This window comes from Motacilla alba, chromosome 2 (genome assembly GCF_015832195.1).
Source record: "Motacilla alba alba isolate MOTALB_02 chromosome 2, Motacilla_alba_V1.0_pri, whole genome shotgun sequence".
NCBI classification, from domain to species: domain Eukaryota; kingdom Metazoa; phylum Chordata; class Aves; order Passeriformes; family Motacillidae; genus Motacilla; species Motacilla alba.
Window position 1 is genome coordinate 114,918,268 of NC_052017.1, and position 25,077 is coordinate 114,943,344.

The 25,077-nt window shown below is 37.5% G+C and overlaps 1 protein-coding gene across 1 annotated transcript in view; it reads right to left on the bottom strand.

Annotated features, from left to right (window-relative positions):
• Nucleotides 1–2,419: 2,419 nt before the first annotated feature.
• Nucleotides 2,420–25,077, bottom strand: part of CA8 (carbonic anhydrase 8) — a 46,128-nt gene continuing 23,470 nt past the window's right edge. Inside the window, exons 5-9 of the mRNA XM_038127764.1 lie at nucleotides 23,185–23,247; nucleotides 21,785–21,833; nucleotides 19,037–19,149; nucleotides 14,066–14,235; nucleotides 2,420–2,896 (exon numbers count right to left, since the gene is read on the bottom strand). Coding sequence (XP_037983692.1) covers nucleotides 14,101–14,235; nucleotides 19,037–19,149; nucleotides 21,785–21,833; nucleotides 23,185–23,247 — 360 coding nt within the window. The 3' untranslated portion in view covers nucleotides 2,420–2,896; nucleotides 14,066–14,100. The remainder of the gene's footprint in view (nucleotides 2,897–14,065; nucleotides 14,236–19,036; nucleotides 19,150–21,784; nucleotides 21,834–23,184; nucleotides 23,248–25,077) is intronic.

Here is a 25,077-nt window from a genome sequence, read left to right on the forward strand (position 1 = left end):
GTCCATTAACATTTACCTTTAAAAATACTTCCAGAGAGCAAACTGATTCAAAATTTTAGTAGCTGTAGGCTTGAAGAGGAAACTATTAATTTATGGTCTTACACTACCCTCAGAACCCTCTTATCAGTTTTTATTATTTCTTAAAAATATTAATACAAAGGTAGGCATGTGGAACTGCAATTGGAGAGCAGCAGTGCCTTTCCACACTCAATAAAATCTGATGGGTGCCGTGTAGCTGAAATAATACACCGAGACCCCTTCTTGAACATTCCTCCATGTGGATTCCTACCAAAACCAGAAAGACTAATTTAACTTTACCCAACACGCAACGAATGTAGGTTGACCAATCTGTAATGGGTGTGTTTTGTGAATGAATTTGTTGTTATAATTAGATCCAGCTCTTAAGACACAAAACTGCTATAAGTATTTTTACCAGTAGGTTTTATTTTTCTTTCAAAGCCAAGCCTAGGGAAAAAAAGTTTGACAAGTGTTGAGACAAATTTACTAACTTCAATTCCTCAGTAGTAGTATTTATATGACTAGAATTTCACTGCACAAGGCAATGCTTGAAAGAACAGCAAACACAGGAAGGGAGCACAGGAAAGGGAAATAATGGACTTTTGGTGGAGACATTACATCATATGCTTTGCAAGGTATCTGTATTTCACAGCCACAAGAATATCAGCCAGCTCCAAGATAAGGAACATGTTTATTTAGAGAATAAATCTAGTTCAGATTTCATCATAATGTCAATATTTGCCATATTACTACTACAGTTCCTGTCAGTTAACACTCAGTAGTTAATAGTATGCTGTCTGCAAAGGGAGAAGAGAACGAGCTGTGCATTTAACCTGAGAACTGCCAGGTTAGGAACATGGGTCACCCCACTTTTGGAGGGTTCATTCCTTGCTGGGTGGAAGGAGACAAGAACAGACCTTCACCTGGCAGAAAACAGCTGACTTCCACCTCACAGATTTTTGTTTTATTTTCCCATGATTTTAGTACCAAATCTGACAACTAAGACAAACTATCAGCTCCCATCAAAAACTACAGACAGTCCAGCCAGGCCATTGCAGCAGAGACTTCTTCTGCCCTGTGGTATGATGCAGATCAGTGGGAAGCCAGGGTCTGGCAATCAGGTGTTGGGGTTGGGCTCTGGCTGCAGCTGCTTTGGGAGTAACTGCTGAAGGAAGAGGGGCAGCAGCCAGTGCAGTTGCTACACACACGTGTTGCAGACACTGCTGGTGGAAAGTGTGGTTTCGGTCAGCACTGAAATCTTGAATAGATAATGGGGTTATTCTTCATTAAACGTGGGCAGGAGATGCAGATAACCCTAAGAAATGTAAGTGTCTCTAAGCCCAAGGAACAACATGCTGATAGTTAATCTGCTAAGCCCAAACGAACAAATGACCTCATGGTGGGCTGCTTGTTTTACATTTTCTGTGTATTTATTGCAATGCACCAAGACTTGTCTCCAAAGGAAGCACGTGTTTCTGCAGAACACCCAGTTAACACATCAAGTGGTCAGCAGTATGGTCCCCCGCACCCAGCTCACATGCACTGTGTTGGTTTGCCCTGTTGTTTCTGCTGCCCCTAATATACACATAAATTACTCAGGGAGCTCGTAACTCGTTATTCAGCAGTAGCCCTCCCCATAACCCTTGACCAGGTGGATTAAGGGTGCCTTACGACTCTGCATTAGCCATTGCCTGGGAATGACTTTGTGAGTGGTGATTGATCTGCTCCAAGAGAGTGGCCTCCCCTTTGTGAGCCCTCAGTTTGCATCTTCATTGCACCCCAGACTGGAAGTTGCCATCTGTGCCTCTGAGGTTCTTCCACCGACACAGATTTCTGCAATGTCCCTCATGCTAGGACAGGGGACCTCACTAATAGCTATGGTGACCAAAGTTATTGCCTTGCACATTAGTGACTCTGTCCTTCAGATCTTTGTGTTTTCTCTGTGTTTCAGGAATTAGAAGCTATGAGGTTGCGTAGCTGTTTCAGACTACCCTTGCCTTATATTCCCTGTCAGACAACTCATGTGTGGCCCAGCATGGCAATCCCCATGTGTGCAGCGAGTTCAGGACATGCAGAGTAAGTCCCCAGACCGCCATCCTCAGCAATGTACCAAACAAATAGAACTGTCATAATTCACAGAAGAACAAAGACTGAAAATTTTCTGCCTCAACTGAACACTATATCGCAAAGTTCCATGGCTCGCCAAGTAGAAAATAATCCAGACAATTCTGTTTATTGTTATATTGGTTAATTTTACTCAGTTCCAAACTGTCCTTCTTCTCAGTAAGGTTCCTAGTAATGCAAATGTCATTCAGCTTTATTCAGATAAATCATGTCAAGTGCATATGTCTAGCAGAGAAGTGCTCCTTTCTGCCAAAAAATTAATTCTGAATTTGTATAATACTCTTCGTGAACAAACAATGTTTTTATTACCTTTGTAGAATGCATCTCCCCTCTACAGAAATTATGGTTACTGACAGCACAAGAGATGATATGGAATAAACGCAAATCTAACATTCAAAACAATAATGGGTATTTCTACATATTAGCATTCATACCAAGCTTAAAATCAGTACTATTTGGATCACAAATGACTATTGAATGCCATGCCAAAGTAGCTTTAAAAGCAACGATAACAACAATTAAAAAATAGTTAACAGTGTGAATTGGAAGATTTAATATGTTTTCTTCTTTTAATGTACAGCTCATTCCCAGAATTTCACTGGACCATGTGGACAGACCAACTGTCACAGCTGTCTATCAAGGCTGAATTAGATGAAGACAAACAATACAGGCTTTGTGGTTCAACTGAAGCAGCAGTCTCAAAAGTTTCCATTTCTCATCTGTGGGCACTGTGGGAGCATTGTCTTCCCCCTCTCTGAAAAGAGAATGGAACAATTATGTTACTGAAATTCCTCCGCAGTGGGTCTGAAAGACTGTTTATATCCAGCCAGGAAGACAGGGAAAACTAAAAGCTGGGATTTCATGACAGCAGGTGGGAGCAGTTTCAGGGTATACACTTCAGTGACATAATGGTACTGATTCTTCTCTTTTAGGGTAAAGCCAGTGCTGCAAGATTTACTAGCAATGGAGGATATGGCAGTAAAAATGCAAAGTTAAATGCAGTGGTAAAATTATGAATTTGAAACAAATTTTTAAAACTGGCTTTCTGAATCAGTCTGGTAATTAATTCTAACCTGGTGCACATGGTAGTAAACTAGAAAGAAAAATATACTGGTCACAGAGAACTTTTTACCATTTACTATTTTAGGGGCCTTACTAAGTGAAGTGCTGAGTACCAGCTCTCATGGGAGTCAGGTGGGCTCAAAGGATAGAAAGCAATCACTCAGTTTCTCCTAACAGCAGTAATATTCCTTAGCAGCATTAAGCAATAGTTGATTTCATGCAGACACATATTCATGTGCTTTGGCATAACCTTAAGAATCCAGGTGCTCAGGTTGCCCCAGCACTCTCAGTTCAGAAGCAGTGGGTATGAGAGTGTCTGACTGCTTCATTCTGTTGTAATAATCATTTCCTTTTTCTTTCCCTGAGGTCATTATAGTGTTAACAATAGCTCGGTGTGTACACACAAACAATCTGAAAGTGCTCATGTGCAAATGGTCACACACTGGGGCTACAACTGCTTGCAGGAAGAGTCAACTCATTCCAGGGAATTCCCACTCTGGTCCTGACAGGGGAAGGGAGTGTAGAGGTTGTCAGTAACCAGCAGTGCTGCCAAGAAGTCAGTGCCTACCCACAAGACAATCTGTGTTGTGATTTCCACACACTCCCTGGTTATCACTCAATACCCCCCCAAAGCCACATTATCTGGCAGCAGCAGCACCATGTGATGGTCCCTTTGAAGAGCTTTCTACCAGCTGCCTCCTAAGGCAGGCTGTCAGCAGTGTCAAGGTTTTACACTCCACATAACAGCACAGAGGATTCCCAGCTCTTCCTGGGGCTTGGTATAGAGGTGTAACATTAAAAAAAAAAAAAAGCCAAAACAACAACCAAGTAATGATAAGTTATTCTCCATCTCTGGAAAAAGTCTTGGCATGTTTTTCAATAGCCTACAGCCACAAGGGTGCAGGGACCAACCAACCCCCTCCTTGAATTGAACAGAAAGTTTCCATTTTTGTGGCCAGAGGTACTGGATCAGTGAATAAAACTGAACAATCCAAGTGAGAAAATTCAAAAGAAGCCAAAACATTTGTGGGTTTAAGGTTCCATTTAGGTAAACTAATGCTGTGACACAGTGACACTCCCTCAATCTCAATTAGTGCTTAAACTAATTAAGAAAATTGTTTTACACACTGCAGTGAGTAATACCTCTCTTCTTTCTTGGATAATCCCCAGTGTGATGTAAGGGTGATTGAGTATCTAATTACTCTTTAATTGAATGCACATTTTGTACATTTTTAGCTAGTTCAAGCTTAATGCTTTTAGTCCAAAAGTCAGTGAAATTAAGTTGAACTGGGATTTGGTACCTATTGTAATAATGAATTACTTTTTGAAGGGAGCCTAATTATGAGCCAGTCTGAAGATTTCAGCTGTGTTTGTTACAGAAATACTCAATGTCTTGTCTGACAAAAGACTAATTGTATATATTGGTAGGGTTATTATCCATGTTTACCCTTGTTTATTCTTGTTTAACAATAACTTTCCTAATTTCTGGTGAAGTCCTCTACAGATCAAATAATTATTCCCAAAGAAAATCTTCCAGGATCAGTGCCATAAAGTGTAAATACTGCAAAATCTGAGAGTTCATCACAATACTCATGGTTAGAAAAAAAATTATTAACAAGGTTAATCAAAGCTCAGAAATCAACCTCAGAATGTAAAAAAAATCATTATTTTTTCAAGAATATTTACATCTAATTCTTTCATATACAAAATTTTATGCACCTATATTCTTTACAGAGAAAATTTTCTTGTACTAAACTGGGACAAATGGAACACTATAAATTTTATCTTAGAAACAAGGACCAGAAGTAGGAGCAAAAATAAGGAGCAAAGCTAGTATATTTTTAAGAACCAAAGGTCCCAATGTTCCTATAGCAATAGAGAGAACATATTTAGAGGAGAAGATATGAGGAAACGTCAGTGAAAAGGATTATTTTTCAAAGTCTCCTAAAAGTGTTGGGAAAATGCAAATAAAGAGACTATGGAGAAATTAGATAGGATGTCCACAGTAATCTGTCTTTCCATCTGATAGGGAGGAAGTAAGATGTCCCACTGCAGCAGCTTTAGGTAAAGATCAATACACAAGATCAACACCTTTATTCTGCTGCTTAAAAGTAGCCAATCTCTTTCCTGGAGAGCTTTTCCACTTCTTTTGTCTTACCATACCCCATACCCCCATTGCCTCACACAATGCCCTACCTTTTTCTTTATAGAAGGATCTTGCCTTCTCCTCCTTAACATTACGATAAATCAAAAAGTTTAAGAGTTTTTAAAAAAAAGCAAAAGACGTAGGTGGCAAAAACAGTATAATACTGACAAAACATTACCTTTCTCCTACACCTTCCTAAAAACAGCACCTGAAAGTACAGCCAGGTGTGGATTCAGAGTGTCTCAGAAAAGAGAGCTGTGTACCTTATCAAACCCTATCACTCTTGAAATACTTTGCATTCCTTCCATGAAAAGGTTACAATTTATTGAATCAACATCAAGTTCTGTGGGCATTCAGCTACATCTAGCTAACTAAAATACACCTTTGTTTGTCTTGAGCTACAGGGATGCATAAATGTTTTTAAAGAAACTTTTGTTGTGTAGCACTGGTCCGTCATAAACTGGTCTTCTCCATAAAACATTGTTGAAAACAGTCAGTGCTGACATTCTGTTTCTTGAGTGGCAAGTATCAGTTGCAAAAACATTTTCAGTAATCCAAATAACTTGAAAATTTTCATTTGCTATTTATTTACAAAACACGTCTGTTTGCTTAGCAAGCGTTTGCATATTTTTCATTGCATTGTCTTTATCCAAATAATCAGAATTTAAAAGTTCCAATAAGAGTAAGGATCTGGGATGACCTGGATCTTCAGTTTCAATGGAGTAATAATGTTCTGCTTAAATCTGTGTGATTTCATCCAGGTAAAACAGAGCGCACTTCTGCAGGCTTTCTTCTCTGTGTTGTACAGACATATGCACCTGTGTGTCCTTCTAGTATCTTTGATAATTGAGAGTCTATTACATTATATTTTATAAGCTCCACTCTCTTTTATTAAAAATTAGTGTAGCTTTATCACTGATGATTTAAGCTTCGCGCTATTTTGACTGTCCACTAATTTGCAGCATTTTCCCCATAAGTGAAAGTACCATGGCAGAGTTTCAGGGCGTATTCAGACTCCAACTTGTGTCTTGTGATTGTTAATAAACATGTTGTGAGGGTCTTTTGTATGACAGGCACTCTGGGCTCCTGGCTACATTATCAGTTCCCAAGCAGCAGTGTACAACCCATACATGGTTTATGGTAAGCTGCTGGGAATTATACTCTCAAAACTCTTTTTATGTAAAGCTGATGATAACAGGGAATTATGAATCCAAAAGACTGTATGATGCTGGTAGAAACTCACAGGTCACAAAATTTAGGAGCACTTGTCAGCATGAAGTATCTTATTTGAAGCATTAGCAGGGATCTGATTCCTAGACTACCTTGTGACGTTTTTAGCTTTGAAAAGGAAGCACAGTAATCTTTCCTCCTTGCTTCTTTACATGCTAAGGGATTTTGAACATTTTCCATTCCTCCACAATTCATGTATTTCTAACAAGATCTCAGTAAAGAACTGAACAAGCACAATTCCAGTATCATACTAACTCTGAAAACTCAAAATGGTTTTCTTCCTTATTTAGGGATTGATCACATGCTATACTGATGCTCTAGCCTGGACACATAAATACTTACCACAACAAGGACATAAACACCTACCATAACCAACTCTTGGCTGCCTCTGGCTACCAAGTCTCTACATTCTGGTCCCCATGTCAGAGCTATGTCACATAAGCAACAAAAGAGTTTTTCTAGTCACTTATTTGAATCATCAGCAGTGGGGAAAAAAATTAATGCTCATATTATAGGGTTCACTTGCAATCTCAGTGCACAGCCTACCCCTTACAAGGAAGTACCACTACTTCGCCTCAAAACAGCCTCAAAAGGCACCCTCTTTCAGCTATTCCTGGAGCTTTTGGTTGCCTGAAGGCTACAAAAATTTTGTTTCCAGTAGGCCTCTGATTACGGTGTGTGGCTCACAAGCCAAAGGTGTTTGGTCCTCTGTCCTACCCTCATGTACTCAAGTGTAAGCACATTCTCAAGAACTCTGAAGTGGCAGCAGAGGGCTGGGTACTGGACATTACACATGAAATACAGAAGAACAAGAGTTAGTTTTGGTGATAACATGAAGTTCAGTTTCTTTAAAAGACTGAAACTTAACAATTAAAGTAATCACCTTTTAAGCACAAACTCTAAATTCATGGAGACAAACAATGACCAATAAAAAAATCACTCACTTAGAAGAAGTATAAATACTTATATTTCAACAAATCCAGGAAATTGGTGTTTGCATTTCTAAAGAACTAGTGTTGATAATCTTTGTGTCAGATTGATTTAGGTTTTTTCAAACAGGAAAATGATAAGAATTGTAGTAGCCTAATGATGTACAGCTGCTGACAGCTCATTCCAGCTCTGGACCTACACAACAGGAAAGGATAAAATCCCCAAGTAGAACTTCTGCAGAGCAACCTGTTTGTGAACGTCACGAATTGCAAATGCTACAAGTAAACTGAGAGTAAAGACACACGGATTGCTAATGTAAATGTCCATTAAAATATAAATTTCACTGAGATCTGTTTAAACACAGAAATACAGTCCCTAGCATTGCATCACCCTTCTCACTTCTCTAAGGCAAGGTGTAGCTCCTTGGATCACTCTGGATTTGAATGTTCTTTCATATTCTACAATCTATTATCATATAATTCACAATTCCATAAAGAGGAGAGTGCACCACCACCTGTTCAGTACTAGTCATTCCCACTGGCAACACCAGATCCCCTATTTATCATCCTGGGTAAAGGGCAACATAGTTTTGTAGCCACAAGAGCTGCTCAGCAGCTTCAAAAGCAAGGAATTTGCACTTTCCATTCACAAAACACACCAGATAGTCACCACATCACCCTCTCATTGCTGTGAAACTAATGTTGTGCCAGCTTCTCCTCGTCTGCTCAGATCTCTCAGTATCATGCAGAGATGTGCAGTATCAACCAGAAGTGCAGTCTCTGCTCCTCCCACCCTAAATTACACCTTCCTGTTCCTCAGGCCTAGCAAAACCTCGGTATTTTAATGATGTCATTTAATTGTTTTCTCTAATCTTGAATTTACAACTAGGAAAACAGTAATTATATTAAGCATGTTTTTAATCTGAAATTATTTCTGCTATCATAATTTACAGAACATTGGATAAACTTGCAGCTACTTTCAGTCTGAGACTACCACAGATGTATGTGTATGTATGAGTATGTATATGCACTTGTGAATATAAAAATTGATGCTTTCTCAGGAATTTCTGAATCAGACACAAAAGAAAAAATGTTCAGGAGAACTTGAGTAATGTATGTATGTACATGGAATAGGTATAAGACATCATCATACTTGCAGGATAATTTTTTGTGAATACAAAATAAGTTGTGTCTGAGATGGGGAGTTTTGAGACAACACACTGGAGATCAAATTCTTTATTTTATTAATTATTCTCAGAGCAAAGCAAATTAAAGTTTATCACTTTAAAAAGAAAATATTCTTTTAGAAAACTGGTTTTTTTTCGAACAAGCTCTTACAGTCTTCTATTAAAAGAGTCTGGTGGATTTCAATGACCTCTATAACAGACTTCCTCTTAGTAAACAGAAGCAGTGCCATTTACCTACTCTATGCATGGAATCATGTGTATACACCCTGGTGTATAAAGGGATGAAGACATGTTGGCATGTCATACTGACTTCACTATCATTACAAATTCAAGTCCATACTCAAGTGTTTGAAACCAGAAGTCTTACTCATTCACAGATAAAGCTGTTCCAATGATGTAAAAGAGGGGAAAGGCATGTCTATCAAATCAGCTACATGTAAAGCAACAAGAATTAAAGAGGGGGTGATAAATCTGTTAGAAACCAAAACTAATGCTGTCTTCAGGGGAGAACACAGTACTGGAAAAGGACTTATCCATTAGAAAAGGTGGCAAGCCTTCTGGAATAGTCACAATTCACATCTTGAGAAGTAGTGTGTCAAGCCTACAACTGTCAAATAAATACCCTTTAATGAAATGGAAGATGTAAGATTTTTGTTGTTTGATTTCTAAGAGCAGTAGCATTTGTTTTCCTCACTGTTAGCTGCATAACAATAACTACAAATCTTATTCCAAGATCATCTGAAATTATCAAGAAATAGCTCAATGCCCATAGCAAGGGTTCTGAGTTAAGAAGGAAGTAAAAATGAAACTAGCATTAACACTGGGGAAGGCATAATGTTATCCCTTCTCTTTTCCTTCAGAAAAGGACTTGGGAATCCTGGCAAACATGAAACTCAAGCTAAGTCAGTAATGCACCCAAGGCAACAAGGAAGTTCTGCAGCACTCTAGGCTGCACCAGGAAAAGCACTGCCAGCAGGTGGAGGGAAATGCTTCTACTGGTAGAACATCTGGAGCACTGGGTCCAGTCCTGGTTTCCCCAGTTCAGAAGAAACACATACATACTGGAGAGCAGCAACAGGCTACAAGCATGGTAAAGGATTGGAGCACCTGTAATTAAAGGATGGCTGAGAGAGCTGAAACTGCCCAGCCTCCAGAAAAGATGTTTCAACAGGGATTTTATCAATGTGCATAAACACTTTATGAGAACAAGTAGAGAAGATCACACCAGACTGCATCTTCAGCTGCATCCAGTGAAAGGAGGAGAGTCAATGGGTACAAACTGAAATACATAAAATTTCATTTAAAATTAAGAAAAACCTTTTTCCCTGCAGGAGTGCACAGGTACAATTTGCTTAAAGAGGTTAAAGACTCTTCATCCTTATGATATTCAAAACTCAGCTGGACACAGCTCTGAGCAACCCACTGTAGTTAACACTGCTTTGAGCAGAGGATCACACTAATAGATCTCCAGAGGCACCTTTCAATTACAATTACTCTGTTATTTTATTGTTCTTCACTCTCTAAATCTGAACTCAATTTTTAGCTTTCCATGTCTGAAAGCAAATCTGTACTGAGTTCTTCCTTCAAACTCCTTAACACCTGACTGGTTCTTTCACTATTGGATATGATTTAAAGATGTTAGAAATTTTTTAAACAGCCTTTTCAAAAGAAATTTATTTGAAAACTTTAGCAATTGCAGAAGAAGAAGAATGAAAAGGTCATTTAATGGGATGTAATTTGGATACATGTCAAAAACCCTACCAAAACAGAATTAAAAAACACATTAACCCCAAGCTATATGAGACAGATACGTTTTCAGCAGAAAAGAAGAAGAGCCAGAGGAGGCCAATTAGATAACAGCAAACTTATTCTAAAACCCACCAGGTTAAAGACAGCAGAGAAGCTACAAAGTTCTATCCATTTTGTCATCCTGAAGGCCCCCCTTTGGCCAGGGCCTGGCCAAACTTTGTCTTAGAAATGGAGAAGAATATTTTGAGATCTGGGCTTTTCCACAATGGAGGAACATTAAAAAAATTAGTTCTTTTCCTGGTATTACACACCATGATATTCCATGTTTGTGTCAACCCTGCTTCTTACTCAACAAATTGGAACAAATTACATCAAAGATCAACATATGCCATTTGATCACAAGCCACAAAAGGTTCGGTTTTGTCAAGGTTTAAATCAAGACTGAGGAGCAGATGTTCTGAAGCTTTGGGAGCATGGTGTGCATAGAGCCTGCATTCTGATTCAGTCAAAATTAATTAGACCTTTCAAACAACCTCTTTCTACTCCTGTGGATACACTTATAGAAACATTTGTCTCCTTCTTTCCCTGTAAAAGTAACAAGGTCATGGCAAACTAACATTCCTCAAGGTTCTTCAAGAGGCTGTGCCACATTGGCTTGGAATAAAAAAAAAATATTGAAAACTTTACTGACAGGAGTTCCAGCAGCCTTGGAAGAGGGGCATAGTGTAAGAAAAGAAGTCAACCAGTGTGTTTGTAATTGGAATATTAAAGACATAACAGAGCTTTAAAATAAAAGGTAATCTGCTCTTTGAAAAGAAGAACTGCTCCTCTTGAATCACTAGGAAGATGCTGCCCTGAAAACTATTATTTCCCCATCTACTACTGAGTCTTCATAGCAATATTCAGCTGATGCCAGCAGTCCCAGCCTAAGGGACTTCCCTCATTCCTGTGAAGGAAGGAATCTTTCTGAGGATTTCTGAGGTCTGTGTCCCTCAACACCTTCCTCCTGGAGAGGTGTGAGGAAATCACTACAATTTAAGTAGGATTGTTTCCTTCCCTTTTTATCCCTTTGCATAGAAGAAATGTGAACAAAACCATGTGATTTCTTTCTATACTTCATTTTTTTCAGCTCCCTAAACTCAATAGCAAAGATCTATAATGAAACCTTGATTGGTTCAGTGCTACTTGGACTGATGCACACAAAACTCAAATGACCTGACCAAGTGAATTTCTGATAAATAATGCAATCAGGTGTAGAGAAACAAGTGTCATTTCTTCTGTGAGTTACACTGTGCCAGGAGTCACAAGTCCTCAGTGAGTGTCCATAATTAGTATGGCCCTACAGTAAGGACTATTATTTTGCATTAAAAATTCCATCATTTGAGAATTAAAACTGCAGATTATTTTGTGAAGCAAAGCCAAGATAAATACTATTACATAGAAAAAAAATCTTTAAAAGTATTGACAAATGTAATAAAATTTCAAACATGAAAGCAAAAGGGAAATTTTTACATTTCAATTCCATCATTGTAAAGGAAACTCTTTCATGCTTAAAATTCAAACTCAGTGTGTCAAGTAATTTCACTGTTACAGACTTGAATTACCTGCACTGGCCTGAGGGCATTATTCACTTCCTGACAAAAATTGTACTTTAATATTGCTATGATTTTCCCAAGTAATTTTTATGCAGAAGCTGGAATGAATTTGAAACATCCATTTCAAGATTAAAGTGACAATATTTGGTTACCACAGAGAACCATGCAATTGCGAATTCGTCTTAGGGATATGCCCAAAATTAAATATGGGAATGAGAAAATAATATTAAAAAAGGCGATCAATGTTTCGGGTTTTTTGTTCAACTTCTGGGATGCAGATATTAAATAGGGTTATAAAATACAAATAAACCCTTACTTCAACAATGTTTAGATGCATACACTATATCAAATGCTTATGTTATATGGAAAGACCATGAAATTGTTGGTCATTGTCCTAGCCAATTTAATAATTTCTATCATATGCAGGAGGGAAGATAATCCTCTCACTTTGTTTTAATCAATCTTTTGGAAGCACTGAATTAACAATCTTTTTTATGGGTTATCTGCTGCCTGATCATTTGTTACTTCAGATGAAACTGGGGACTGAATCCAGATCATGCTCTGAATGAGCTTAACTCCATTACAGAGGCTGACATGAACTAGAGAGGGCAAGAATTTAAAGTACAAATAAATATCCTTACCCAAAACAGTCTATCAAAACCCTTTAAGCAGCATGCGTTCCAGATGAAACCCTCGATTAATCTGTTATTTTGTAGCTTTGAAGAAATGAGAAGATAGAAAATCTGAGGCTTTTAGCTATGTATTTCAATAGTAAATAGGGTCCTGCATTAAAGCAGGATCACTTCATTTCAAAATCAACCATAAAGCTGGTGCCTTGACGCAGTACTTTCAAGACAATAATTTGGCTTAGTATAATAGAATTGTTTAAGTTAGAAAAGACCTTTGAGATCACCATGTCCAGCTATTAACTCAGCATTGCCACGTCCACCACTAAACCACATCTTTAAAATCACATCTAACATCTTAAATGCCTTCAGGAATGGTGACTCAACCACTTCCCTGGACTTCATTGAATCTCATTGCCAGGTTTTTCATGATAGCAAAACATCCATTAACTTAAGTATAACGAGGATTAGGAGTAACTGTTGAGCATTGAGGGGATTTATTTTATATATAAAATAGATAGAGGCTGGGGGAACATAGCATGAGAAGTTTTAATAACTGAAGCAGGATTAATGCAGGTTCACATGTGTATTTCTCTTATGTAATCCTCAAATTCTTGCTCTAGGAGTCAATGAAGGTGGAAAAGAAGCAGCAACTACTTTAACGAATGAAATATGAAAAAATAGTAATTTTTTCACAGATAGAATTTAATTTGTCGCCTTTTGTACCTTCACTGGAGTTGCTCAAAATTCAGTCTTGTTGGGAAAGAACAGCATTGTTAAAAAAAAAAAAAAAAAAAAAGGCTTCATTTTAGAATTAAAGGCCTCCTTCCAGAACTACTACTACCCTACTTTTTTAACAGTGTGAAAAGATGCACCAATAGCTGGTCTTTCAGAAACATGGAAAGAAATCAACCAGCAAAACTCAGTAACTGGGGAGAAATATACCACATAACCAAGGCATACCTGTACTCTTCTTCACTGCAGCAGGAGAATTTAAAGCTACAAGAAGTAATTGTGATGTAAGTGGGCATTGTGATTCACTGCCTGGAGGGTGGTGAATGATTTTCTTGTTTTCCATTGCTTTGCTTGCATGCATGGCTTTTGCTTTACCTATTAAACTGATTCTTTGCCTCAAACCAGAAATTCTCTCACTTTTACCCTTCTGATTGTCTCCCCCATCCCACCACATGGAAGTGACTGAGCAGCTCGTAGGGCTTGGTTGCCAGCTGGTGGTAAATCATGACACAACCAAACTATTATACACAGGATGAAATAGAAATTAAAGTCTCAGAATTTCCAATTGTGACAATGTATCATAACATTAGCTAAAATTAAGTGCATTTTCTACTTTAGCTAAATTATTTCACATTTTTGATTTTTCCACTAAGTTTTTGCTTACCTGACTGAAGATTCATCATTGTTCTTCCTCCTCTGCTACTGAAATGCAGCCCTGATGACTCTATCACTAAGTGGCTGAGTTGGTCTGAAGTTATCTCCTAGGATTCCATCAGAGCCCTCTAAAAGTTCAGCACCTTTAACATGAGTCCTCAGTCTTCGAAATTCCTCTATCTGAAAGACAGAGAAACAGAAATTAAGAAGCTGAGACACATTCTTCACCATGGGACTAATGATCAAAACCAGCCCTGTCCAGCCAATTCTGCAGCTTTGAAAATTGGAGTGTTCAGGTGCCATATAGTAAGGTCAATATACATTAATAACATTTTAAAATAGTTATCAGCACTGTCAAAATATTTGAGATATAGAGAAAAACAAGAACTCTTAAGCACATGGTTTGGCAAACTTCTCCTTTGCCTTTTCCCTTCTTTTAAGATCTATAACCATCTTGGCCATTGCAGATTACATCCTATGAATCAGCCTGACTTTCATGTGTTTAGAGTAGCAATTCTGGTCTTCTTCAAAGAAGTTCATTTCAGGAATAACTTGCTTGACTATAAATTGTTTTGAAATTCTCCTAGTGATTTATTTACTTCCTGAAGCTGTTGTTATCTACTAAACCAGAAGAATACTGAACAGATTCTTAGCTTTAGAGGATGTCTGTTGACATTTTATATGAAAAGATACAGTTTTTGTGATCAAAACAAAATACTGCTTCAAAAGATCTGTAGGTGTAGATAGTCACAGAAAGTCAAGTACAGTAAAAACTAAATACAAAATATTTCAGTTGAGCCAAAACAAATATGTTTCTTTCTTACAGACTCTTCTTTACATTTTTTTAAACCTCATCTGGTGTACCGAATATGAGCAGCTTCCATCTCCATCCCTGGTACTAGCATCAAGTGCTGCATGATAAAACACTTTACCTATTCACCTGTGCTGTTTTTAGGAGTCTGATATTTTAAATAGTTACAACTACTAGAAAAAATATTTTTTCTTTGACATATTCACAAGCTGTCTTAGCTGGATTCAGCAAATGTACTTGATGGCTGACTCCCCTTTGTACTACAAAGCCTCAGCCTTTGTACTTGTACTGACCCTGTGACACTTCACTATGCAGCTCATCTCTAACTTGAAACTGAAGATATACAGAAAGTAAATGGAGCCTGGAGTACACAATCATTTTAACATCTAAGACAGTATAATTTGTCCATTAAAAACACCCTAGGAAATATTACAGGGAGAATGTAATCATTATTCCAGAATTAAATTAAATGGGGTACTAAACAGCAGGTAATGGCACTTTTATTCTTATCCTGCCAACAGAAGATACTTTCTTACTGCAACCTGGAACACAACTGCCCTCATTGTTGTTTTCCACTCTACAGCAGTACTGATACAGACTTATTTACTTGATTTAGAGGCTAGGTCTTCTCTGCTTAATTTTCCTCAAAAAAACAGTGTGCTTGGAAATCTACACTCAGCTTGTGGCAGCTGAGATATAAGGCAACAGCTTAGACTGCAAAAATGAAAAAAGCTCCTTGAAGGTTTTTAGAGGCAGAATCCTGTTATGGAAGATTTTTGTTGTTGTTGTTTATATAAAGGAAACTGAAAACAAACCCACTACCAGCTTGGAATTGAAAAAGTCTTCAGAACTCAAGGGCTGGTAAATGACTGAAGGAGCTTTGTAAAAGCACACTTTTTCACCATCTGAATCAACTCTGGAAAGTCTGAGATAATTGCAGTTTAGGAAGGAACACTTTACAAAAATGTGGCTTTTGTTTGATCTTGGGAGAATGAGATACTTCAGACAAAGACAGATGAAGGAGAGGGAAGAGCAGGCTTTTTGCAAAGCTGGCATTTGTGAGCTGTCTCCTAATGAAAATACAAATGCTCTTCCCAATTCCCACAGTGAAATCTTTCTCCAGGAGGTAACTCCTCACAAAGCAGCTTCCAGTTTCTTCAGTCAGGATAGCAGAACTGACCTGATCTCTGTGCCTGCTCTTTAGTCTTTATGGAGGTCAAGAATTGTAGCTCCACTCCAAGGGGGAATTTCTTCCGAGATCAACACCCTCCTTGTTTAGTTGTTCCAAGGTTCTCTACTTTATAATGGTCAGCCTATTGCGCCTATGTCAAAACAGCTATTTCATTGTTCAAAATAACAAAATGTGAAAACATTTTAAGAGTGTGACCATGAAACAAAGTGGCAATTTTATTCATTTTTTGCCCTTATGACCTGCAGTTTGTTAAGCCTATCAATATTGCTGTGTTAATTGCAGAAAATTAGCATATTGTCTCCAATATATGAACTAATTTGATCAGAGGAAAGAAATAAAACTTCTTCCATATTATATTATGTAATTAATTATTTACTTGCTATTGACACTCAGAACCTGATTATTTCATGGCCTGAAAAATGAAAACAGCCTTGAATTTTTCTCTCACTGGCTATAACCACAGATGCTACTAGTATTTATATAAAGCACTTGACATTTCATTGGTATCCCAAAGAAGAAATTTCTACAAGGTAATGACCAATGTAAAATTAATATACTTAAACCTATTAGAAATTCATTTGCATTGAAATCTATGATTTAATACTACAAGCTGGCTTAATAAAATTAAATACCTCTACCAGCCTTCCATGGAAGATTCAAAATGGTATATCCCACACTACATCCTCTTATTTTCCACAGACAAAAGCCCTTGCATTTCTAATCTCTCCTTAATCTCTCCTGGGCAACTTGCTCTAGATGAACCTGCTTTAGCAGGGCATTTGGAATAGATGTTCTCCAGAGGTCTCTTCCAACCCCAATCTGTGATTCTGTGATTAAATTAAATCTCTCATAGGCACTCATGCCCACATGCACTAAAGAGGCAAGATAGTTCATTACAGCCAAAATGCTAATTACAATTTAAAATTTTGGAATTTTAGCTATAGCAAAATATTCTAGGACCAACGAAATCTTAATCTGGGCATCATGGAGACCTCACAATACCTTTCAATTTAAGAATCTCAGAAAAATCTCCTCTCACCCCATATTTATTTTTCATTGACATTTACTTATTTTATTGACATATTTATTTTTCATTGATATCTGAAAGCAATATCTAATGAAATATAATTTTTTTATCCCACCTTGGCAAAAGCCTTTCAAGTTCTTCTTTCAAGTTCTGCACAACCTTAGCTTCAACGCTGCAATCATAAATATCACACAGGAATGTTTTTCTAATTGATGCTTATCTGTGACAAGTATAGTGGATCATCCTGGCATGAGTCTGCTGCCAATCCATCACCAGATTCCAGTGCCACCTCCCACCCATATACAGTGCCAATTTGCAGAGAAAAGCTCCTCCAGGACTTGCATGCCCTTCATCACTGCAATGTTTTTGGATTGGGTTTGCACCTATCACAGTAATGCAGCAACACAAACCGGCTAGCCCTCACCTAACAAAGGATTCATGGTTGTGAATCTCAGTCTTTGCCCCAGGCACTACGGGTCCCTCTTTTCCCCAGGCACAATATTCTTTTCAGGAGTCTTATCCCCTTCACACAACATTCCAACATCCTGCTTTCTTGCATTAAATTAGTACATAGTAATACTAATTAAGGTGTATTTGTCTTCTTAATTCCTCTTTTGTTCACCCTCTTGGTGTCTCCCACTACCTGTGGATGGTTTAAACTCAGCTCTCCTCTGCGCACTGACTGGATTAAAAAGGAATAGAGACTACAAAATCTGCAACTAGCAATATCATATTATGTCTCAGCTGTAATAGCAATATCATACTATGTCTCAGCTGTAATAGCTGGACTTTTCACATCTGATTAAGTCCCCTTATTTAACAATATCTGATCTGGACAATTAGCTGACAAGTTCCAAAATGCACTCTGTCTTTAAAAGTTATTCTGAAGCCAATAATGCTAACAGAATGCTGTTTACTCAGTAGTAAGTAATGCATTTACTCAGTAGTAAGCAGCCACAAGTCTTAGCTATTCATAAACCAATAACAGATTCATGATGGGATGCATTTAAGTTGCAGCTAGCAGACAAATAACTTACTGGGAGCTATTGCTTTTATCCTATGATTAGACCCAGAATTCAGTTTCCATAAGAAAAGCAATGCTGCCAATTTTAAATTGTTAAAGATGTTAAAATATTGTGCCGGCATCACTAGCAAAATTTTAAATTATTAAAGCTGAAATAATTGAAATCTGAATTTATTGCCTTTTATACTTTTTTCACATGCTTCGGCAATGAAAATTAATGCTTTCAGCTTCAGAGATTCAAGGTAGGTTCACTTAAATTAAATGCACATTTCTCCAGCTGGGATTCACAGACTGTGGGAGAATATTCATCAGGAGTTTTCTTTATTTTTACTGGGATTATTTTTCCACAGATTTGAAAAATTGTACATAGAAAGGCCCACAACTGTTAGTTTTAATTTAAGAAAAAAACTCCAAACATTTTAAAATACATAGGTGTGAAATCAAATTTAAATAGGAGGCTTCCATTTGACATTTATTATAAAACTGAATTTTAAAAGAGCTAGATAAATTAAGTATAGTTCAATGCAATCTAGCCAATCTGTACAACATTAACATTTTTCATTCTCCAGGACGTAGTGCCTCCCTGTGCTTTTTTTTCCCTTTAACATTAAAAAGCAGTGATATTTGAAAGCTTACGATTACAAAGAATTGAATTTCTTTTGCCCATTGAGTTCCTTTCTTCTTTTTTGTTGACTTAAATATAAGAATTATTTTAAATGCAGATGATAAATGATAACAAGGTTTTTCATCTCTGACCTTTGCGTTGCTTTCAGTGACTCAAAAGGTTTAACCTTTACTTGAAAAGCCATGTACTGATCTAATGGGATCTTTAAGGAGAACAGACATAACATTCTGATATATACATTTGCACGCTATAACCTTTAGCTCATAACCATATTCCAAGGTCAATTTAAGCACAGCTGTTACCTGCACTTGGGACACGGTCAAAGGATAGCGAAATAATATCCAGGTGACACCTTCACTGCAGGGTGGGATGGTCAGAGAGCCCTCATACACCCAGTAGTCACGCAGAAGAGGATCTGAAACCAAAAGAAAAGTGGAATTTTAATGACTATTAGGAAGTTAATGGTTTTTTTCAGTGACAGCTTATGACAGCTGTGGGCTCGCTCGCATGACACAGTTAGTAAGCAGAAGCTAAAGTGTGAATTTATAACCTGCCAAACACTGCCCACTACTTCCTCATATGAATGTATATGAGCTTGTGGTCATTATATTACAGTAAGTTACCCTGCAGATGAGCATTTTAGATGTGAAAATGCCACTCTGTAGATGTAAAAAATAACAAGTGCACAGCTCTTTAAATTAACACAGCAAATGAGCAATGTTATGGGAATAAAGGAATTCCTGTTAATGTCAAAAGCTAAAAAGAGACGTATTTTGAAGGCACAGGGTCTGTGGTGATTGAATTTTAACTGACTTCTACACTTAGGATATGTCTCAAGAATTAATTTTATTTCATTTTTTAGAAAAGAAAATCTATAAAAATTGAGCTGAAGAAAAACTTTTTACTTTGCTATTCTGGTGACATATTTTTTGAGATGCAATGGTGCTTCCTACCTTTGGAAAAGTGAGTTGAACTTCAGATGGGGGAAAACATCAAGGTTTACCTTATAATTACATAATATTTTAATTTTATATATTTATTAATAGGCTTATAAATAACTGTTAGGATAAACAGTTGTCACTGAAGAAAATGTACAATATTTTGTGCAAGCAGGGTTTTACCTCTACATAAAACACATTTGATTTCCATTGTTTTAATTCTAATTTCTCATAGATTACAATTCCACACTACACTTCATAAGTGAGACAACACAGGGCTTTCCTTTGCTGCTGTAGGCCATACAGCCTAAAAAGTACTAAAAAAAAGGAGAGAAAACTGCCTAAAAAAAAGGAGAGAAAACTGCCTGACTGTAAAAGAGGGTTTTTCAAAAACAAATCTAGAGAGAAACTGGAGACAAAGGGTGGATAATCTTGGCATGGAGAGCCAGGGGGAAGGTTGTGACTAGCTTGACAAGGATAGAATGGGATACTGGAAACAAATAAACCTGCTTGGTGGAACTAACATGTTACTGTCATTTCACTACTAGCTCAGAGGAATATCAGTAGAATTAAATCTTTCTAATGAAGCCTGTGACTGTCAGCAAATTGATTTTGGTTTTTTGTTGCTGTAATTTTCTTTCTCAGCTTGGAAATTATGTAGCAAATCCATTGACAGCAACTTGCGTTATAGAACACTCAAAAGTTAAGAACTGCAAGAATTAATTCAGCCCATCCTGTGCATGCATCGTGAGACAATGCTGTCACATGATCATGTGTGTCTTTTCTGGAGAACCTTTCATCATTTACTTGCAAAGACAGATGATTTTCTTTTGAAAAATATATAATATTATTTAGAATTCTCAGTACAATATGAGGCATTTGGAATTCTTTTTCTATGCTATTGAAATCCTGCTTGTTAGAATATTTTCTCATTTTTCATATTTCTAATACACCCATTTCTCCAGTGCCTGAGAGCTTAAATGAATTAATTTATCCTCCCATACCCTTGAGTGGTGAGGAAGGATAGATTATCCCCTCAAATTACAGCTGGGGAACTGAGGCAGAGAAGATGAGGTCAAATGCATCTATTCATTTAAGATGTTCAATATGACATGCTTAGAACCTGATTTCTCAGAGTATTTAACTTTCTATAGCACATAATACAGTCAGAGCACTGCTCCCATTGACTTCTCTTGGAGGTGTAAGCACTCAGCACTTCTGCAAATCAGACCCCATGATCTCAAGTCGGGCACCTGGAAAATGAGGAACACATAGTTAGAGACGACTTGTGAGCATTTTTGTTTATGTGATTTGGTCAGCATCAAACAGGAACTGTGAGGCAGGGGTCCTGTAAAAATAACTTATGGTCATGCAACCAGGTGATGTTTCATCATGAATATGCATGAGAGGCACAGGCTGCCTTAATTCCTGCAATTCCTAATTGCTGAGATTTGACCTTGCAACCTGGACAATAGTCTTTTTGATATAATTAATGTAATTTAATGTAGACCTAGGCTACTTTGAAAAATTAAAGGTCTTGCCACTATGACAGAGTTTAGCTCAAATGGATTCCTTGCTGAAACTTTTTAGAAATGTTTGTTTAAAAAGACCCATTTCTTACTGTTACTCTTTAACTTTTAGCTATGTAAGTTTGGATTTGCTTCCTTTTGTCACTTCTCCTTTTTTGCTATACAACTGTCATTGCCTAATGGCATCGTCTTTTGATTCTGCCAAAGAAACTACCTTGTTAAGTGGGTAGCCTTACACTTCCTAATTTATGCCCAAGTAGAGAAAGGAATACACACAGCTGTCTCTCTGGATGGGTTGGTAAATCCTCAACAAAGCTAGCCACGGTGTTGTCAGCAGTGCACAGACTGCAGAGTCACATCCCACTCACATAACAAAGGTGCAGATTTACAGCAAATTCCAGTGGGAATTCACCACTATCCCTGTTAGGATGTGCATAAACAAAATGCATTACCACCTTATGGGACACACTCAGGCTTGCAGTTTAGGCTAGGCTTTAGACTAAGATTGTCTCAGCCCCTGCAACCAGCTGCTAATCCACACACAAAAAGTAAAAAAAGTGCAAAAGTAAGCAAAGGCACCTACCTGGCAATAAAGAGTTGGGATTAAAACAGGGTATTGTTTTGGACTTTCCCTGAAAAAATGAATACAAGTCAATCTCATCTCTAGCTTCTAATTAAAATGCTGTTGAATGCCAAGGTAAAACATGTTCTGTGTTCTTTTACTATTAAGCCTTGAATTCCTGTGGAAAGCGACCTCACTAAGAGCACCCATTTAATCATCATTTCATTTCTCCTTGCAGCTACAAAAACACGGGGTTTTTTTTTCCTATTTTTTATTTCATTTTTAAGCTTATTCCAGCAATTTATTAACTTTCTGCCTTTAGCACCTGTACTTCTTTCAGGTCCCAGCCTTGAAATTCTCTATATGAAATTCAGGGGTTTCACACAAAAAGAGTTAAAACAAGGGCCAAAGTGAGCTTTACTTAACTGATGTGGATTACACTTAATAAAATAATGCTGGTCCCACATATTTAATACCAAAACATGTTATGTATGCCAAAGTGTGTTGATGCTGACCCTTTGAAAGGCACCATTATAACACAGTCACACAAGGGTGAGGCCTTTCATGACATTCCCCGGCTTGGCTGTTGACTCAGTAATGAAATTAGAGTTTCATACACTATTGTTTTCTCTGACACTTTCATAAGTAGTTTATAATATTAAATATCATGACTGAAGTTTACCATATAGTATTTGACTAAAAGATTTCAATTCCTTAATTATTCTTCTGCACTTCAACGTCTGCTGAAGTGAATGGTAATCTCTTCAGACCAATAAAAATATGTGTCATCAATATACATCTCCAAATTCTTTTAAAATCAAAGGAATGTATGATTATTTCTATGTTACAGATCATGAAGCAAAGAGGGGAAAGTAACTTGCCCAAGGTTATTTAAGTGAGTGTCAGCATTTTGGAGAGCACTCAAATCTCCTCAGTCCTGCTAGGATTACTACCTGTCCTTCAGGATCCCCAGACATAATCCACTTGACAAGTCGGCATTGTGTTTGCTGATTTCCCTGCAAGTTAATATGGGTGCTCACTTCATCTGTTCTTTTCCTCTACAAATTAAAACCAGGTAAGTTCTGAGACATGGCTGCTGGTGTTCACTAAGCCTGTTGCAGTGCTTGCACTCTCACTGACTCCATGAAAACCACTCAAAAAGTAGGACTTGCAAGCAGTTACTGGTATAGATCAAACTTTCCAGCCACCAGAAAAAGAAAGTATAAAAAAATACATATTAGCTGAATAATATTATCTGAATAAAATGGTGAGGTTTTTATGCTGGCCACCAAATGATGGCTTCTACATGTGGTTTTACCACAGACACACCTAAAATCTTTCTCTTGGCTCCATACAGACCCTTTGCTTACTGTCTGTCTCTTTGGTCATTAAAGGAAGGATTGCTTCAGACAATGCCTTACCTTGTACTGGATGTCCTGAAGAATTTCAGTTACAGCCTTTAGGCCCACATGCTCTTTTCCTATCTGAAATACAGCAAGCAAAGGTGAATTTCAGTATCTTGGTATTTCAGAAACTGTGAGGCAAAATACAGGTCAACCAGAACAGTAAGTACTATAGCTGTTTTTAGTTTAGCTACACAACCTTGTGTTAATCAAATACACTGATACAAGACAACTCCAAAAAATTAAATCATTATAAAACCACCAGCCAAAAGTAAACAGAGCTTAAATAACTTTAAAGCAGAGACAAATTCACAGAACAAGAGAAAGAGTCATAATTAATTCTGGGAGGTTTTTATTAACCCTGTTGTGCAGCACCTGTTCTATGTGGAGTCAAGATCATGCAGTATTGTGGCACATAGATGCCAAGGATACAGTTTGTCCTTACCAGTTTTTGCCAGAAAAGTACACAGAAAGGAACAGAGTGAACAAGCATAACAGAAAATTTTTGAATTTGTTCCCACAGTGTTGCAAATCTGGCTCAAGGTATCTCTGAAGCTCAGGGGAGTTTTTTTCCTGACTGCAGAGCACAGAACAGCAGATTCCCTCTCCCACAGCATCTCTGGGATCGTGCCAGTGAAAGCCAGGCTCCCGGCAGGCTGCAGCACTGCCTCTACTGAACGCCTGTGAGGCACAGAAGATGGAGCACTAAAGAAACACTCTGAGATAAGAGATTCTAATTTTATATGGACTCTGCACACTCTGCACACTAAACTCAGCCGCTTCTGACTCAAATCGCCCATTCCAGGATCCTAGTTTTACCTTCGGAACAAAATCAGAAGAGGAAGAATGGCCTTCCACTTGATTTCTTTGCCAACGTGTACAAATACAAGGTGAGGAAATAAACTGGCATGAGTGAGAATGGGAGAGCTAGACCCTGAAAAAATTGTTTGCTTTTTGTTTCTCTTGGAATAGAATGACACAGTAGCCACTGGAAGGAAACAACTGAATTTCAACAAAAGGTACTTTGTTACTTCTAGGAATTTAAGAGCATTTTCTTTTGTTTCAGAATGGAATTTCAATTTCAAACCTTTCAAAGTGCATAAAAGATATTGAAATCACTTCAAAGATGCTGCTTCTAAATTAATAATCCCCAAGGGCTGTCACTTAAATCAGTGAAAATATTTTCATTGACCTTAAAATAAGGTATTTTGAGAACCATGGTACAAAATTATTTTTCCATGCCTTTACCAAGAAAAAAAATGGTCACCAATTTTCCTCTCCCTGTTCCTTTAATAAACAGCTTAAATATTATTTTTCCTTGGTCAGTTGTAATTATGTCTTTCTTGGCTAATGAAAAAGCTTTTTTGGAATGCTTATGAACACTGATGTGGGTGACAGACCAGAAATGGAAAACGTATCATTGAAGTTTCAAATTTATTTAAGAACTTATATATAACTTTCTAACTGACTCAAAGGTTACCTCTGCTGAAATGAGAAGGTGACTTACATAAGCAATTATCACACAGCCCTCTAGGACACAAAGCTGAAGACTTTCTAACTTCCATTTTTAGCAGTTCTATCTGAGTGTTGAGGCGGTAACCAATGCACCTTTAAATTCAGAGGTAAAGCTCAAAGGCACTCATAAACTCGTTATGAAATACGACAAATTATTAATATCACTGCGCAAGAAAATCCATTTGATCTAAGGATGAACTCTAAACCTCTTCCTCCAAACCCATTTAAATAAAACAGTTTGCCGTTTCTCATGAGGAAGATGAGAATATGGTGTTTGAGGACTAAAAGTGAAAATCTTTATAGGGTGCAGACCTTGAAAAACCTTCAACAGCAACTAGATTATAGTGCTAACTTCCCAGATCTTATTTCACCTTGTCCCCAGGAAGCCTTAAGCCT